Source organism: Nyctereutes procyonoides, unplaced genomic scaffold (assembly GCF_905146905.1).
Source record: "Nyctereutes procyonoides isolate TBG_1078 unplaced genomic scaffold, NYPRO_anot_genome, whole genome shotgun sequence".
In the NCBI taxonomy this organism is placed as follows: Eukaryota; Metazoa; Chordata; class Mammalia; order Carnivora; family Canidae; genus Nyctereutes; species Nyctereutes procyonoides.
In genome coordinates this window covers 37,495,184-37,510,293 of record NW_026575134.1, presented here as the reverse complement: position 1 = coordinate 37,510,293, position 15,110 = coordinate 37,495,184, and the positions used below count along the sequence as shown (strand labels likewise).

The 15,110-nt window shown below is 40.3% G+C and overlaps 1 protein-coding gene and 1 pseudogene across 5 annotated transcripts in view; both read right to left on the bottom strand.

The window, feature by feature from the left end:
- Window positions 1–363: 363 nt before the first annotated feature.
- On the bottom strand, window positions 364–1,180 carry LOC129494179 (protein SET-like; annotated as a pseudogene).
- A 12,050-nt stretch (window positions 1,181–13,230) lies between these two features.
- Window positions 13,231–15,110, bottom strand: part of GLYAT (glycine-N-acyltransferase) — a 30,666-nt gene continuing 28,786 nt past the window's right edge. For all 5 annotated transcript variants that reach the window (XM_055300742.1, XM_055300741.1, XM_055300743.1 and 2 more), the window contains 2 exons: window positions 14,712–14,883; window positions 13,231–14,285 (listed from right to left, as the gene is read on the bottom strand). In XM_055300742.1, coding sequence (XP_055156717.1) covers window positions 13,883–14,285; window positions 14,712–14,883 — 575 coding nt within the window. In that variant the 3' untranslated portion in view covers window positions 13,231–13,882. The remainder of the gene's footprint in view (window positions 14,286–14,711; window positions 14,884–15,110) is intronic.

Below are 15,110 nucleotides of genomic sequence, written 5' to 3'. Positions count from 1 at the left end.
TAAAGTTTCTGTTGTGACAGGAAAGGGTAAAGATAAAAAAGGGGGAAAATGTACCCCCTGGCACAGAAAGGGATAAAAACATTCTTTTCCCACTGTATTCTGTTCAAAGCATTGAACAGAAATAAATTGAGAACGATGGTATAAAAGGAGAGAAAAGAGACTTCAAAAAACAGTAAATGAGCAGAAGAGGAGAGGGTGGGGGGAAAAGGCTGCAACTTGCTCCCAGGGACTGGAGAAAATTTAAAAAGGAAGATTCAAATCCACCGGTGTTCCACTAGTCATTTCCTCCTTCATCCTCCTCTTTCCCCACCCCATCGTCTTCTTCTTCTTCTTTCTTCTTCTTCTTCTTTCTTCTTCTTCTTCTTCTTCTTCTTCTTCTTCTTCTTCTTCTTCTTCTTCTTCTTCTTCTTCTTCTTCTTCTTCTTCTTCTTCTTATCTTTATCTCCTTCATCAACATCTTCCAATCCTTCATTATCATCATCATCCTCTCCTTCTCTTTCTCCTTCTTCATCATCCATATCAGCAACCAAGTAGCACTGTAATGGGTTTGGCCAACTATCATCTTTGATGACCTCTCCTAGTTCATCTGCACCTGCATCAGAATGGTCAGGAAACCAGGAGAAAAAGGTGTCTGGTGCTCATGCTGTCTCTTCCTGTGGGCTTTGTTCTGCGTTTGCCTTGAATATTTCATCAGATCTTTTCCACTTGACTTTTAGTGGATTTTGAAGATGGGTCACCACTCTCATTCCGATGAAATTCTTTGGTAAGAACTTTATTTCCAAAGTAAGGGTTTTCATCAAAATAAACATCTATTCCATAAACTGCCTTAATAGGTTCAAATTCTATTGCTTCAGCTCTTGGCAAATAATGCAGCACCTCTTCATCCTCCTTCCCAAGCAGTACAGACAGTCGTTGTGGTTTGACAAAAACCCCAAAATATTTGGGGGTTTTGGTGATTGATTCGGACCTCCTCTGAAAACAGGGTTGGTGGAGCCTGTTTTAATTCTGCTCTACTTTCAAAATCTCCTCACTGGCTTGTTATGAAGTCTAATCCATTTTGTACTTCATCGGTGTGTTCAGTTGCTTCTTGTTCAGTTGCTTCTTGCAGATCTTTTTCTCCCTTGAGCAGATGCCAAGAGGTTGACGTCTCCTCTGGCTTAGGTAGTCTCGGTTTCTTCATTTGAGGTAGGAGCAAAGACTGACGTCTGGGGACCCTGCTGTGAGGAAAGTCCACGAAACCAGGGCAGATGCACACCTGGAAGAAGCTCTGGTTACTCAATGCTTAATATTCCTTTTTTTTAAGGTTTTATTTATTTATTCATGAGAGACACACAGAGAGGCAGAGACATAGGCTGAGGGAAAAGCAGGCTCCCTTCGAGGAGCCCAATGCTGGACTCAATCCCAGGACCCAAGGATCACTCCCTGAGCCAAAGGCAGATGCTCAACCACTGAGCCACCCAGGCGCCTCCATGCTTCATATTCTTAATCAGAGGTGTTGGCAGTGCAAGCTCTGGTGTCTGGACACAGTAGTAACAAGGCTTCCACTGAATTCTTACATCATGATTAAGTGGATGATTCCAGGCCAGGTAACATTTAGGCTATATCCTAAGAGACATTCCAGCCCCTCAGGAAGGAGAGTCTGGTGGTTCACACATTTTCTGCTTAAAGAGAACGTCCATGGATTACCGCCAGATGGGTATCTCTCATCCCGCCATCTATGCCATATCCTCTTCCACCCTACCAATTAATACAAGTGAACCTTACTTACTTTCACCTAAAGCCATCCCCACTCACCTTCTCAAGAATCCCACTTCAGCCATTTCCTGCTTTTCCCACAGTCATTGATTTGTCATGCTCTTATAGGGTCATTCCCTCCAGCATACAAGACTTATCCCTTCCTAAGAGAAATAACTTCTCTTGATTCCATTTCCTTTGTCAGTTATCACTTCATTTCTTTGCTCCTGTTTGTCTGTATGTGGTGTCTCCATTTCCTCTTAGAACCCTCCAGTCAGGCTTTGGGCGTCCTCACTTTTTCAGGGGAGCATCACCAGAGTTTACCAGTAACTTCCACTTGCATGCATCCAAAGGCCAATGGTCAGTTCTCATTTTATTGAACCCATCTGCAGGATTTCTGTACTTCTCTTTCCTTGATAGACACACTTGTCTTCAAGGGTTCCCTGAATGCTTTTATTCTAGTGAAAGAAGAAGTAGGAGGAGGAGCAGAAAGAAGGGGAAGCAGATGTTGCATATTTACTAAAAATCAGATACTGCTCGGTACTTTATATAAATTACCTCATTTAGTATTTATAGCAATTCAGTGAGATATGTGCTGTTTCTTCAGATTCTGCAGATGACAATCTGTGGATTCATAGAGATTCTGGTCTCTAAAACCATTTTTACACCGAAAGACTTGTTGGAAAAATGACCGATTTCACGTCTGGGGAAGGCAGATTTTTGATAAGATTTTTTATTTTAATTATAGAAAGTATTTCATGCTACAAAGCAAGAAAATATTTAAAAAGTAATGAGATCATATCAAGTAAACACAGAAGCTAACCTAAAAGTGAAACCAATGGCCCAAGCTGCCACAATTTGAGCTCAAAAAGGAGAGTAATGACTGTAGACTACAGAAATGCATTTGATCTGAGCCTAGAATGATACACAGAAAGTTCTGGAAAGAAAATTAACATGAAGGGGTCTAAAAAGAAGTTGATGAATATTGTTGGTTCATTTTTCATTTTAAAAAATCAGAAAATTTCTAATGTTAAGTAGCTCTTTTCTAAAAGATTATATGTTTGGAGAATTTCAGATGTAATAAAGGTCAAGTTGTAAATTGAACCCCAGGTGCTCTTCATCTAGAGCCACCAGGTGCTCCTCATCTAGAGCCACAATTGTTAACATTTGGCCCATTTTCTTTTCTTGACCCTTTTGCCCCTAACTAGTGCCTGCATCTTATAAATACAGTGATAGTTTCCTATATAACCACAGACAGTGATTAAGCTCAGAAAACTTGGCATTAACTCAATATAATTAACAATATACTTAAAAGATACAATCCGTATTTAAGTCTTTCTTATTATCCCAATAATGTCCTTCATGGCGGTTTTTCTTTAAGCTTTTAGTCTGTTGTCACACTTTATACTTAATTGTGATCTCTTGAGTCTTCTTTAATCTGAGGCAGTTTTTCAGATTTTTGTTTTCATTTATGATATTGGCGTTTTTGAAAAGTACAGGCCAATGTTTTTTCAGAATATCCCCAATTTGGGTTTGAATATTTACTCAAAAATTGATTATGGTTATACAGGATGTACTATAGAAGCAAGATTGTGTTTGTCTCCGTGTGTTGCATCAAGACATGTGGCATTGGAAATTTTGATTCATTGGCTGAAAGGTGTCCACCTAGCTATAAGGTGTTTTCTGACTTAAGGTGGGGGGGTGGTGGTGGTGGCAGTAGCATGACACTAACAAAGCTATGTGAAATATACAAAATTCCATTCATTTTAAATATCCTTAGTAGTTGTATGGTCTTAAGACTATAGAAGAATGGAACATTTCATTAACTACAGATGTGTTTTATATTTGCATCTCTCTCTCTTTTTTTAAAAGATTTTATTTATTTATTCATGAGACACAGAGAGCAGAGACACCCAATGAGGGATTCGATCCCAGGACCCCAGGATCACGACCTGAGCCAAAGGCAGATGCTCAACCGCTGAGCCACCCAGGTGCCCCTCAAGGGGCTCTACATTTAAATTGAGAAATATTTTTATACATCCACATGATTTAAAGCCCAATCCGTCATTCAGCCTGGATGTAGCTGAAGAAATATATGAATAGACAAAAGAACTAGATATATAATGTTTGTAACTCCAGTCCTGGGATGTGGCTTTAGTGAGCTTTCCCCTCTTGAAGTTATGATGTAGTCTCCATACGTCAGATGAATGGATCCCAGATGGGTCCCATCATGTTGACAAGCACAAACCTTTTCTCTTTCCTATCTATCTGATTAGTCAGAAGCTCTAATAACACAAGATGGTGAGACCTTCCCCAATGAAACTTTTCCATCCTTGTTAGAATTAGAAATATACAAATGTGTAGGAATATCAGATGCATGGTACTAATATTTTTAGTTAAGAAGGAAACTCTGCATATTTAATATTTTTGTATTTGTTACGGTGAAATAATGTGACCTGTTAAAGTGAGGATTTTTATTTTATTTTTTGAAAGCGAGGATTTTTATTTTATTTATTTTTTAAAAGATTTTATTTATTTTATTCATGATAGAGAGAGAAAGAGAGAGAGAGAAGCAGAGACAGGCAGAGGGAGAAGCAAGCTCCACGCCAGGAGCCCGAAGTGGGACTCAATCCTGGGACTCCAGGATCACGCCCTGGGCCAAAGGCAGGCGCTAAACTGCTGAGCCACCCAGGGATCCCAGAAAGTGAGGATTTTTAAAAAAGATTTTATTTATTTGACAGGGAGAGAGAGAGAGTGAGCACAAGCAGGGGGAAGCTGCAGTCAGAGGGAGAGTCAGAGGGAGAGGGAGAAGCAGACTCTCTGCTGAGCAGGGAGCCCAATGTGGGGCTCCATCCCAGGACCCTGGGATCATGACCTGAGCCAAAGGCAAATGCTTAACCGACTGAGCCATACAAGCACCCCAAAAGTGAGGGTTTTATTTTTTTTATTTTTATTTTTTATTTATTTTTTTATTTTTTTAAAAAAGTGAGGGTTTTAAAGTTTAATTAGGAATGTGTAATTAGGTAACTGCTTTAGAGTAATGATTTTAAGTTAGACCACTACTAAATTCATGGCAAAGTTTTGGAAGATCTAAGATAACCTCAAATTCACTGAATTTATTACATTCATAAGTTTGAATATTAAATTTCTGAGAAGTGTGTGCTATTTAGGATGGTTCTATTTGTTGCCAGAGAATTAAAGTGTTTAAAAATGGGATATAATTATAAATACATTTTGGAATGTTTTCATGTATTTAGTAAACTAATTTTAGAAATGGATCTGCATATAATTTATAGGATCCTAAAAAAGAACTATTAAAAATTGCAGACCTATATCTTACTTGTAAATGGAAAAATAAAAATAAAATTCATAAAAAGAGTGGAAGGGAAGTCCTAAGTTTTCATCGCTCCATGGCAGCTTTAGCCTAGCAGGGAAAGTAAACATTCTCTGGTGTTTGCAGCAGGCTGAATGAAGATTCGATGGACCCCTCCCATGAATCACTGCCTAGAAACCTTAGAACAAATAACCTCAGGATTTGAGGTTTGAAGGAAGAACTAACAGCCTGATCTCTACCACAGGAGACTTTTCCCTTGTACCCTATAAATTCTTTTCAAATGCTTATTTTTTTAGCACTCTTTTCAGAGAACTTTATCTGAAGTAAGCTAATAAATGCAGGGTCAACCTTCCTCTCCCCAGATGCAGGTTAAGAGATAGTCCCTCTAAAACCTGAGGATCATGGTGGTGAGTGTGTCTGTCTGTCTATCTCTCTAATTAACTTTCTCTTCCTGGTATCACACAGTCTTTTTTCTCTGAGCAACTTGGTGTCTTCTCTCCCTACTTCAGTGTCACAGAGCCCCCTCTTCTCTTACTGACTTCAGGGCAGTTCTGGAGGAAGTGTTGGTTTTAGCTGGTTCCCGAGTATAAAAAACAAAACTGTCACTTTGATGGGTTAAGGAATTGGACTGTGGTGGTCCCAAGCCTCAAACTAGTGACATCCTCTTTTTTTTTTCTCCTTCATGTGGATGCTATTCCTTCAGCACCTGGGGGGTCGTCCTCCTGGGGAGACTCAGATGACTTCTCTGGTGGCTCCTCAGGACCCTCATTGGCACTGCTGAGGGTTCACGTATCTCAAGGCAGTGTGCTGCTGCCCAGTGAGACCCTCCACAGCCCTGTCCCTGATCAGACACCTCCCACTTTTTCTCCTACACTCATTGACCTTCATGGACCATGCTGAGTCTTTAGCTATTAAGAAATTATATTGCTCATGATTTCCTGTGAAAATCCCAACATTGCAGTCTTCAGGAAAAGACTGGAAAAGACTGTGTAGGAAAAAAAAATGCACAGGGGTGAAGGGTTTCAGAAGAGGGATATTGGAAAAATTCAAGAGCAAATAGTCGCCCACCAGAGGAATGAACAGGAGATGACCTGGTGGAGATGAATGCTTCTGAACAGTGCCAGGCAATGAGGAGGAAGATGTAGAAGCGGCAATGCCAGTAGACAAATTGACACTGGCCAACCTGGCAGAAGGGTTCTGATTATTAAAGACTATTTCTAACTTCTTTTATGACACAGACCCTTCTTTGACAGGGGTATTAAAGCAAACAGTGGAAGAAAGGTTGGTACCATATAGAGACATTTTTAGAGAAATGAAAAAATCAGAGAGAAATTACAGTGTATTTCTTTAAAGGTACACTGAGTGTGCCTGCCTGTCTTGCCTCCCCTCTTGCCCTCTCCTTTCACTTCTTCCTCTGCCACCCCGAGATCGCAATACTTACCCCTGCTTTTTCTCCTCTGCCTCAGCCTATTGGACATGAAGATGATGAAGATGAAGACCTTTATGATGATCCTCTTCCACTTGATGAATAGTAAATAATCATCATGCCATAGTTAATAAACTTAACTTGTTGTATATGTATGTCTTCATGTGTAAATCTAGTAACTGTATGGCAAGAACTGTGTGAAATGTTTTTTTAAAGATTTTTTTCTTTTTTTCTTTTCTTTCTTTTTTTTTTTTAGAGAGGGGAGGGCAGAAGGAGAAGGATAGAGAGAATCTTAAGCAGACTCTCACACTGAGCACAGAGTCTGACTTAGGGCTCAATGTCATGATCCTGAGATCAGGACCCGAGACGAAAGCAAGAGTCGGATACTTAATCAACTGTGTCACCCAGGTGCCCCCTGTGTGAGATATTTTTACATCCTCATCATCGTCTAAGTGTTCATTGTGTAGAGCATCATGTGCAAGACTTGTATTGCAGTAGGTAGCTTATCCTCACATAGGCATGAGGTGAGTGAGATCTAATATAAAATTAATAATGTATTAGTCTTCTTCCTTACAGCTTTGCTTTCAAAGAATTACATTAATGTTAGTATAACTCTGTCTCTGGTAATTGGAAAAACTGTGTATCAGCCTATCATCACCGAGAAATGTTTTTTAAAAGTGTAACAGTGTTTCCAGTACTTGCATTATGAATATGACTGTAATGCTGTACACTATTAAAATTATATAACAATTTATTCATTGGTGTATAGGCTGGGCTACCATGAGGCGATAATATTGCTGCTCCTTGTTATCAATGCATGAACTGTTACGCATGAAAATGAATTTATTTTTCACACTATCTTTTCATTTTCAATGTCTAGTGATAGTAATACACAGAACATCTACTGTGCATTGTATCGTATAAGACCATATTGATGTTGGTGTAGGTACTGACAGCCGATTCATCTTATAAACAGATGATGTGAACTTCACAATATCAATAAATACAGTCCAGTACTGTAAATGTATTTTCTCTTCCTCACGATTTTCTTAATAACATTTTCTTTTTCTCTAGCTTACTTTATTCTAAGAATACAGCACATTATATATGTATAACATAGAAATTATAGGTTAACTGTTTATGTTATCACTAAGGCTTCCAGCCAACTGTAGGCTATTAGTAGTTAAGTTTTGTGGGTCAGAAGTTATATGTGGATTCTTGACTATGCAGGGTGGGGGGAAGGCAGGGGTCAGTGCCCTTAACTGGGGTGTTGTTCAAGACTCAACTGTACTTCTCTCTCTTGATTGACATTTATCGAAGGGACAAGCTGCCCCCTTTAGAATGTTTCCTAAAGAAGTAAATAGAATAATGCCTGTGTAGTATCTTTATACAACAGGTGTGAGATAAATGTTACTTGGATCAGCATCCTTCCTTGCAGATGTTATTACCTCTCTATTCACTCACACTACCTTTTGAAATCTTTCCATATTGTTTATTTTTTTCAGACAGGAAACTAACTTTGTCTATTCAAGAATATTTTCCACACCATACTTGCTGAGTACACTGTAGGTGCAGGTCCATTATTTTTCAAGTTGAATAAACTGCCTCTCCTGTTGCATGTCAATAAAGAAACTCAGCACTTCCTATCCAAAATGAAGAAGAGCATTTGCTTTTTTCCACCTTGTTGTGGGACAGTAGGGAGGAAACGTCACAAAGCAGTGGTTCTCTCCAGTGAGATGAACACTCACCTAAAAATTGTCTTCACATAGAGAGGTCCCCAGGAATAAACAAACAGCAGGCTTTCCCAGAATATGAACTTCTCTGTATGCTGGCATGTACAGCCAGGACCTGCAAACTGTGTCTTCATAAATTTTCTACAAAATCACTAAGCTGAAGATCTTAATGTAGACCTTGCCCTTTAAAAGCTGGAGGTGGGGGGCACCTGGGTAGCTCAGTTGGTTAAACATCTACCTTCAGCTCAGTTCATGATCCCAGCGTCCTGGAATTGAGAATCCTGTGATCCAGCCCTGTGTTGGGCTCCCTGCTCAGCAGGGAGTCTGCTTCTCCCTCTGCCCCTTGTCCTGCTCATGCTCTCTCTCAAATAAATAAAAATAAAATCTTTAAAAGCTGGAAGTGGGGAATTAGTTTCTATTAACTGATATGGGAATCAGAGATATTCAGTTTCCCCCAGCCAGGTCAATGGTTCAGCGAGCTGGTTCTGCAAGTTTGGAAGTCTGGTTGTGTCTCAAGGTTTGGATTCTGAGGCTACCATTTACCAGTTGTGAGTCTTTGGCCAATTTTCCAATCCCTCTGTGCTTTGGTTTCCTTGTCTATAGGTGGGATTAATAATACTACCCACCGGGATCCCTGTGTGGCACAGCGGTTTGGTGCCTGCCTTTGGCCCAGGGCGCCATCCTCGAGATCCAGGATCAAATCCCACATCGGGCTCCCTGCATGGAGCCTGCTTCTCCCTCTGTCTATGTCTCTGCCTCTCTCTCTCTGTATGACTATCACAAATAAATAAAAATTAAAAAAATAATACTACCCACCATTACTGTGTGTGTTTTTTTCTAATAGGCTAATATTTATGAAATGCTTAGGCATGTGCCCGACAAATATAAAATGTATATTAGTGTTTCTTAAGTAAAACAAAGTGAAACAAAATGCCTAATATAGGGTAGTTACATATGTAAGTATGTCTCTCAAAATATTGCCTGAAATATTTTTCCTTGTGGTTGTAGATCAAGCCCCTTCTGATACGATCATGCTAATAAAGAGAAAAATGATGCAATGAAGGGAAGAATGTCACAAAGAGATATATTGTCCCACTGCACAGTCTTACACCAACCGGATAACTGTGTGTGCTTTTTCTGCTAAGCATTCTCATCAAATTCCTCATCTGTGTTGACTCAAGGTGACCATTCCTAACCAGCTCATTATATGTAAGTGGAAAGGCTCAAGTCACAAAGTTAGAGATTCCTTCATTTGTGATTCCTGGTATTCAGGAAAAGAAAAATCATGTTAAAACATCAAAATGTAACCAGATATCTTGGCAGACATAAAGTATCCTGAAACCAGAGATAAAAGTATTAGAAACACTGGGTATTATACGCAACTGATGAATTATTGAAAACTACATCTGAAACTGATGATGTCCTATATGTTGGCTAATTGAATTTGAATTAAGAAAAATAAAAACAAAACAAAAGCATTAGAAGTTGTCTCCATCTCATAGAGGAACTAACTTAGGAGAGGAAGAAACTGTTTGAAGTCAGGTGGAATTTTGTTTATCTTAGACTAGATTGTTCCAATTCACCTTTTGTTAATCTAGTGCATTTGTAGTGACACAGATTGCTACCATTTGGCAAAGAAAATTCAAGGCTATTCTATTATCCCTAACTCTGTGTGCAAGAGTATATACATTAGCCTGGTATTGCTATACAGCTTGACATATGTTATTATGATAGGTAATAGGAAGGACAATAACAGATGATCACCTTGAGCTTTCTAGTTCCCGTTCTCAAGAGGTGTCTCATCAGTTAGCAGGTATAATTCTAGGTGTATTTGACACTTTCAGACTCTTTGAAAGGATGCATAGTCCACTAAGGGAGGAGGGGAGAGAGACACTGGAATGGCCTAAGATTCCCACAGTCCTGGTTTGGGATAAAAGAAAGGACTCCCTCGGAGGATGAGAAGATGGGAGACTCTCACGAGATATGGTTAAAGTTGCTAATGCTGTGGGGTTTGCATATCTTGGTTTTACTATGAACAGTTTCTGATTCTCAGAAATATTGTACAAATATGTACAATTTGTGTTGTACAAAAAGAATACTGTTATTGGTAAGATTAATGTAACACAGTTCAGTACCATCTTTACTTCTTTCTATGTCTAAGAATTTTGAAACTTTTATCACTTTGTTAAGATAACCCAGAGTTTCAAATATTTGAGCCTTTTGGGGGCACCTGGGCAGTGCAATCTGTTAAGCGTTGGACTCTCTCAGTTTATAAGTCATGTTGTGATCTCATGGGTCATGGAACCGAGTCCTGTCTCAGGCTTCTTGCTGAGTGGGGAGCCTACTTCTCCCTCTGCTCCTCCCCCTACTTGCTCGCTCTCTCTCAAATAAATAAATCTTTAAAAACAACAACAAATATTTGAGCCTTTGGGATTTGATTTGCAGTATTGCTACAAGGGAAATAACTCTCAAAGCTCAAAAAAGCTAGTATGGCTGAGAGTTGGAGTGATTTGTGCGGTTAGGTTGAGTGATAATATTTGATAAGTTTTATCAAATTTGGTCAATTCTTATCCACAAAACTATAAAACTTTACAAAAGAATTATTATTCCAGCAAACATTCCATTAATGTTTATCAAAATATATTTTTTTTTAAAAAAAGATTTTATTTTTTTTGTGTGTGAGAGAGAGAGTGAGCACGAGCTGGGGGGAGGGCAGAGGGAGAAGAAGATGCCCCGCTGAGCAGGGAGCCTGACGTGGGGCTTGATCCCTATGACCTGAGCTGAAGGCAGAAGCTTAATAGACTGAGCCACCCAGGTGCCCCTTAATAATATCTTTCTATTCTTCCTAAAGGCTGTTGACCAGAATATCATTGTTCAAAATTAAATTCAATAGCATCAGTTGAGTAGATGTCTGTTATTTGTGTTTTTTTTTCCCCCAGAAGAAATTCTTGAAGTTGCCTGTATTAACAATAGCTTGAAAGAAATCAATTACGGAGTTAAAGTGGAATTGCCCTTAGAACCTAAAGAAGTTGAGGCACCTGGGTGGCTCAGTTGGTTAAGCAGCCAACTCTTGAGCTCACCTCAGGTCATGATGTCAAGATCGTGAGATCCAGTCCTGTGTTGGGCTCCACACTGGGCTGGAGCCTGCTTGCGATTCTCTTTCTCCCTCTCCCCCTGCTCTCTTTCTCAATCTCTCTCAAACAGGTAAATAAAAAGATCCTAATCCTAAAGAAGTTAATTGGCAGTTCAGGGGAATATTGTATGGAAAATCAGAATTGTATAACCTTAAACTTGAAAAAAAAGGGTAATACAATAAAAAACTGAAACAAGAAAGAACACAAACATGTAAAGGAAAATGGGACTATTATTAGAATTGTGTTTCCGTGGTCTTTAGTGGAAGCTGAGAAATTTATATGGATTTCTGGTTTTGTTCTTGTTTTGCTTGTTTTCAGGCATTCACCTTCTGTGGACTTTCGGCTTTCAGAGGTTCCCTGGAAAAACTGCATTTTATAACTTTAGTAGGTATAATCTTCCAATTCTTATCATCTGGAGATATATCTTTGTAAGCTTAACAGTTCTATTGGCCACCAGAAGAAAACAATGGAGTCCCTTCCAGTGAGGGCCCAGGGTGATCTTTTTTAGATTTCTTTTCCAGAATTTCCTACTTTAATTTTTTCACTTTTTTTGTACCTGAGTATTGTTGACACACCATGTTACGTTAGCTTTAGGTATACAATATAGGGATTCGGCATCTCTATACCTTATGCTATACTCACCACAAGCTACCATCTGTCACCAGACGAGGCTATTACAATATCATTGACAATATTCCCTATGCTGTGCCTTCTATTCCTGTGATGTATTCACTCCATACTGGAAGCCTGACCACAAAAGATCCTTCAGGTCAGATTTCCAACAGCCCAGGTGAAATGGTCATGCTGGGCAGCTCTTAGCACCCAAAGGTCTGTGGTTTTCAATGACACAGTGTTCAATAGCTGAAGATATTCTTTTCCTTTATTACAAAATCACTCTCCAGCGAGTAAGTTTCAGGAGGAAATAGTGAAAGTGTAGTTTGGTATCTGCCTATTGTGCTTCTTAATGACAACATTTTTACAAGCTTAAGGATTTGTAATGAAATAATATTATCAATCAGAACATAAATTTCCATCATACCTACAGAAGTAAAATAATATGCCTAAGCAATGTGCAGTATATGAATTTTCATCTGGGACTTGGGACATAATATCTTCTATTATTTCTCTAAACCAATGGTTCTCAAAGCCTGGTTCATGGACCAGCAGTGTCAGGATTACCAGGAAACTTGTTAGAAATTTAAATTCTGGGACTCTATCCAAAATCTACTGAGTCAGAAATCTAGGAGTTAGGCTCCACAGTCTGTGTTTTAACTGGCCTGATGGTTAAAGCACAGTCTGTGATCTGATGGAGGCTCAAGTTTGGGAACCCTTCCTCTAGACCAGTGGCTCTCAATCACAGGGGACTTTGCCTGTAGAGCACACTTATCAACATCTGGAGACATTCTTAGTTGTCTTAACTGGGATTGAGGATGCTACTGGCATCAGTGAGTAGAGGCCGGGGGTCCTGCAAAGCATTCTAAAAATTCACAGGACAGTCCCCACCCCACAACAGAGGATTGGCCAGCCTAAAATGTCCATCATGCCAAGGTAGAGAAACACTGATTGGCCAAGAAATTAAACCTGGTTCTCTTGAAGTGCTGGGGCAAAGGAACCCTCCCTATTCAAATGTCCCCACCAGGAAGAATGTCCCACCACACTCCCCTCTGGAATCTCCCATGAACTTCACAGGATTCAGGCAATCTGAAATAATGTGCTGAGGGCAAGTGAGGCAAGATATATCCATGCCCTCCCCATCACCATCTGTCTCTTCTCAATAAATATCTACTCCCTGGGTCTGTCCTACTGCCCTCTTTCCATAAACTCACCCATACTCACTCTCCCCATCATGAAGCACTTCATTTCAATGTATGCAGTGAAACACAAAATCTCTTTATTGGTTGGGGTTCAGGTGGGTTTAGGGAGATATGGGAGTGAGGAGAGGACAGGCTAAATGCCTTTTTCTTATTAACTCTACCTGCTGTATCATGTGTACTTTTCTTAACCTTACATCATATATATATATATATTTAATGTACGTCTAAGGCAGCTATCAGAGGAAAAGATAATCTTTATAAGCCTAATGAGCAGAATACATTTGTGGAACACTAAGGAAATGGCCACAGAAAGGAAGAGGAATAAATCATAATGCCCAGAAAATATTACCCTCCCTGTAAAATTTATTAAGGCTCTACTACTCCATGTACTAGGAATTCCAGGAGAAACCATCTGGGGCAACATGGGGCTGTTGAATCAGTGTCACAAAGATCCCAGAAGTGTGGGGGACTAAATTATGTGGGGCCACCAAGGGAATACCTGGGGCTGCTTAATACTGATAAATCTAAAGAAGCCCATCTGTGATTTGTGTGCAGGGACCAGAGTGGTCTGGCTGACCAATTATGCTGCTTCCCCAAGGCCCAGATAGTGTCATTCCTTTACAGATGGTTACAATTACAGTTTATTCTTTCTCTCTTGTCCTTCCAGGCCCAGGCCCATCTAACACTGTCTTGTGTTCAGGGCTGCTTCACAGAGGTGTGCAGTGCCACTGGTTCCAGTCGCAGGGCATGTGGATGAAATGCAGATGGTAGGACACCTTCTGCATAACTTTGTGACTCTTGTCTGTGTGAGAATACAGGGGGAAGCTGAGTTTCTCCAGAGCCTGGATCTGGGAATAGATGACGTGAGAGATAAGGCCTTGGCCCTGGTATTCAGGCAGGGTACCAGCCATCCGCAGCTCGCCCGTCTGGTCCATCAGGCTCCAGGACACAAGTTTTCCCTCAGGCCCCAGCAGGCAGAAGGTGGGGAAGGTTTGGATGCAGCGTTCGATGAATCTCTGGCTCCTCTCATTGCCACCAAAATGCCAGAATTTATTTACGAAGGTAGAGTGGGTAACATCCAGGGAGGAGAGTTTAAACATCTCTTGGTTGCTATGGGGGGTCCAGGAGAAAAGCAAAGTCGTGAGTATGGTGGTTTGTATTTGTTCTTACCTTTCTTGTCCTGAGAGATAAAAGTAGGCAAGGGAAATAGCAGATGCAAAGTCCCTGAATATAGGTGAGCTTTCCATGACAGAGGAACAGAAAAAGGCCACTGTTGTAGTGAGTGAACAGGAAGGACAGGATAGGTCAAAGAAGCTGGCAGGAGCTTGACATATTCCAGATGAGAAGGGAAATGGTGAAGTATTTTAAGCAGAGGAGGAACTTGGTCTGAATTACATTTAAAAAAAAAAAAAAGAATACTCTGGCTGTTTTGAAGAATACTGATTGTGGGCCAGAGGGGAAGCAGGGAGAGAAAACAGGAGGCTACGACAGCAATGGGAGTTGTGAGTAGTGCACAGTGACTTGTATCAAACTCACATGGGCTTGGGTTTGCCACCACCGGGTGCTAACTTCTTTACATCCAGCAGGGAAGGAACCAGTTTCTTTATTGTATCAGCCAGGAAATAGAGAAAGCACTGTGTTTGCTTGACTTGGAAGGATTTAGTCGCTGCAAGATTTTGCATCACTTCATTCAGGCTGGGCTGTGAACCTAGGTGGGATTATAAAGAGAGACAGTGTTGTTGTTGTTGTTGTTTTAATTTAAATTCAATTTGACAACATATAGTGTAACACCCACTGCTCATCCCATCAAGTGCCCTCCTTAGTGCCCGTCACCCAGTTACCCCAACCCCCTGCCCACCTCCCCTTCTGCAACCCCCTACCCCAAACCCCTGCCCTTTTCCCCTTTGTGTGTTTCCCAGATTTAGGAGTCACTCT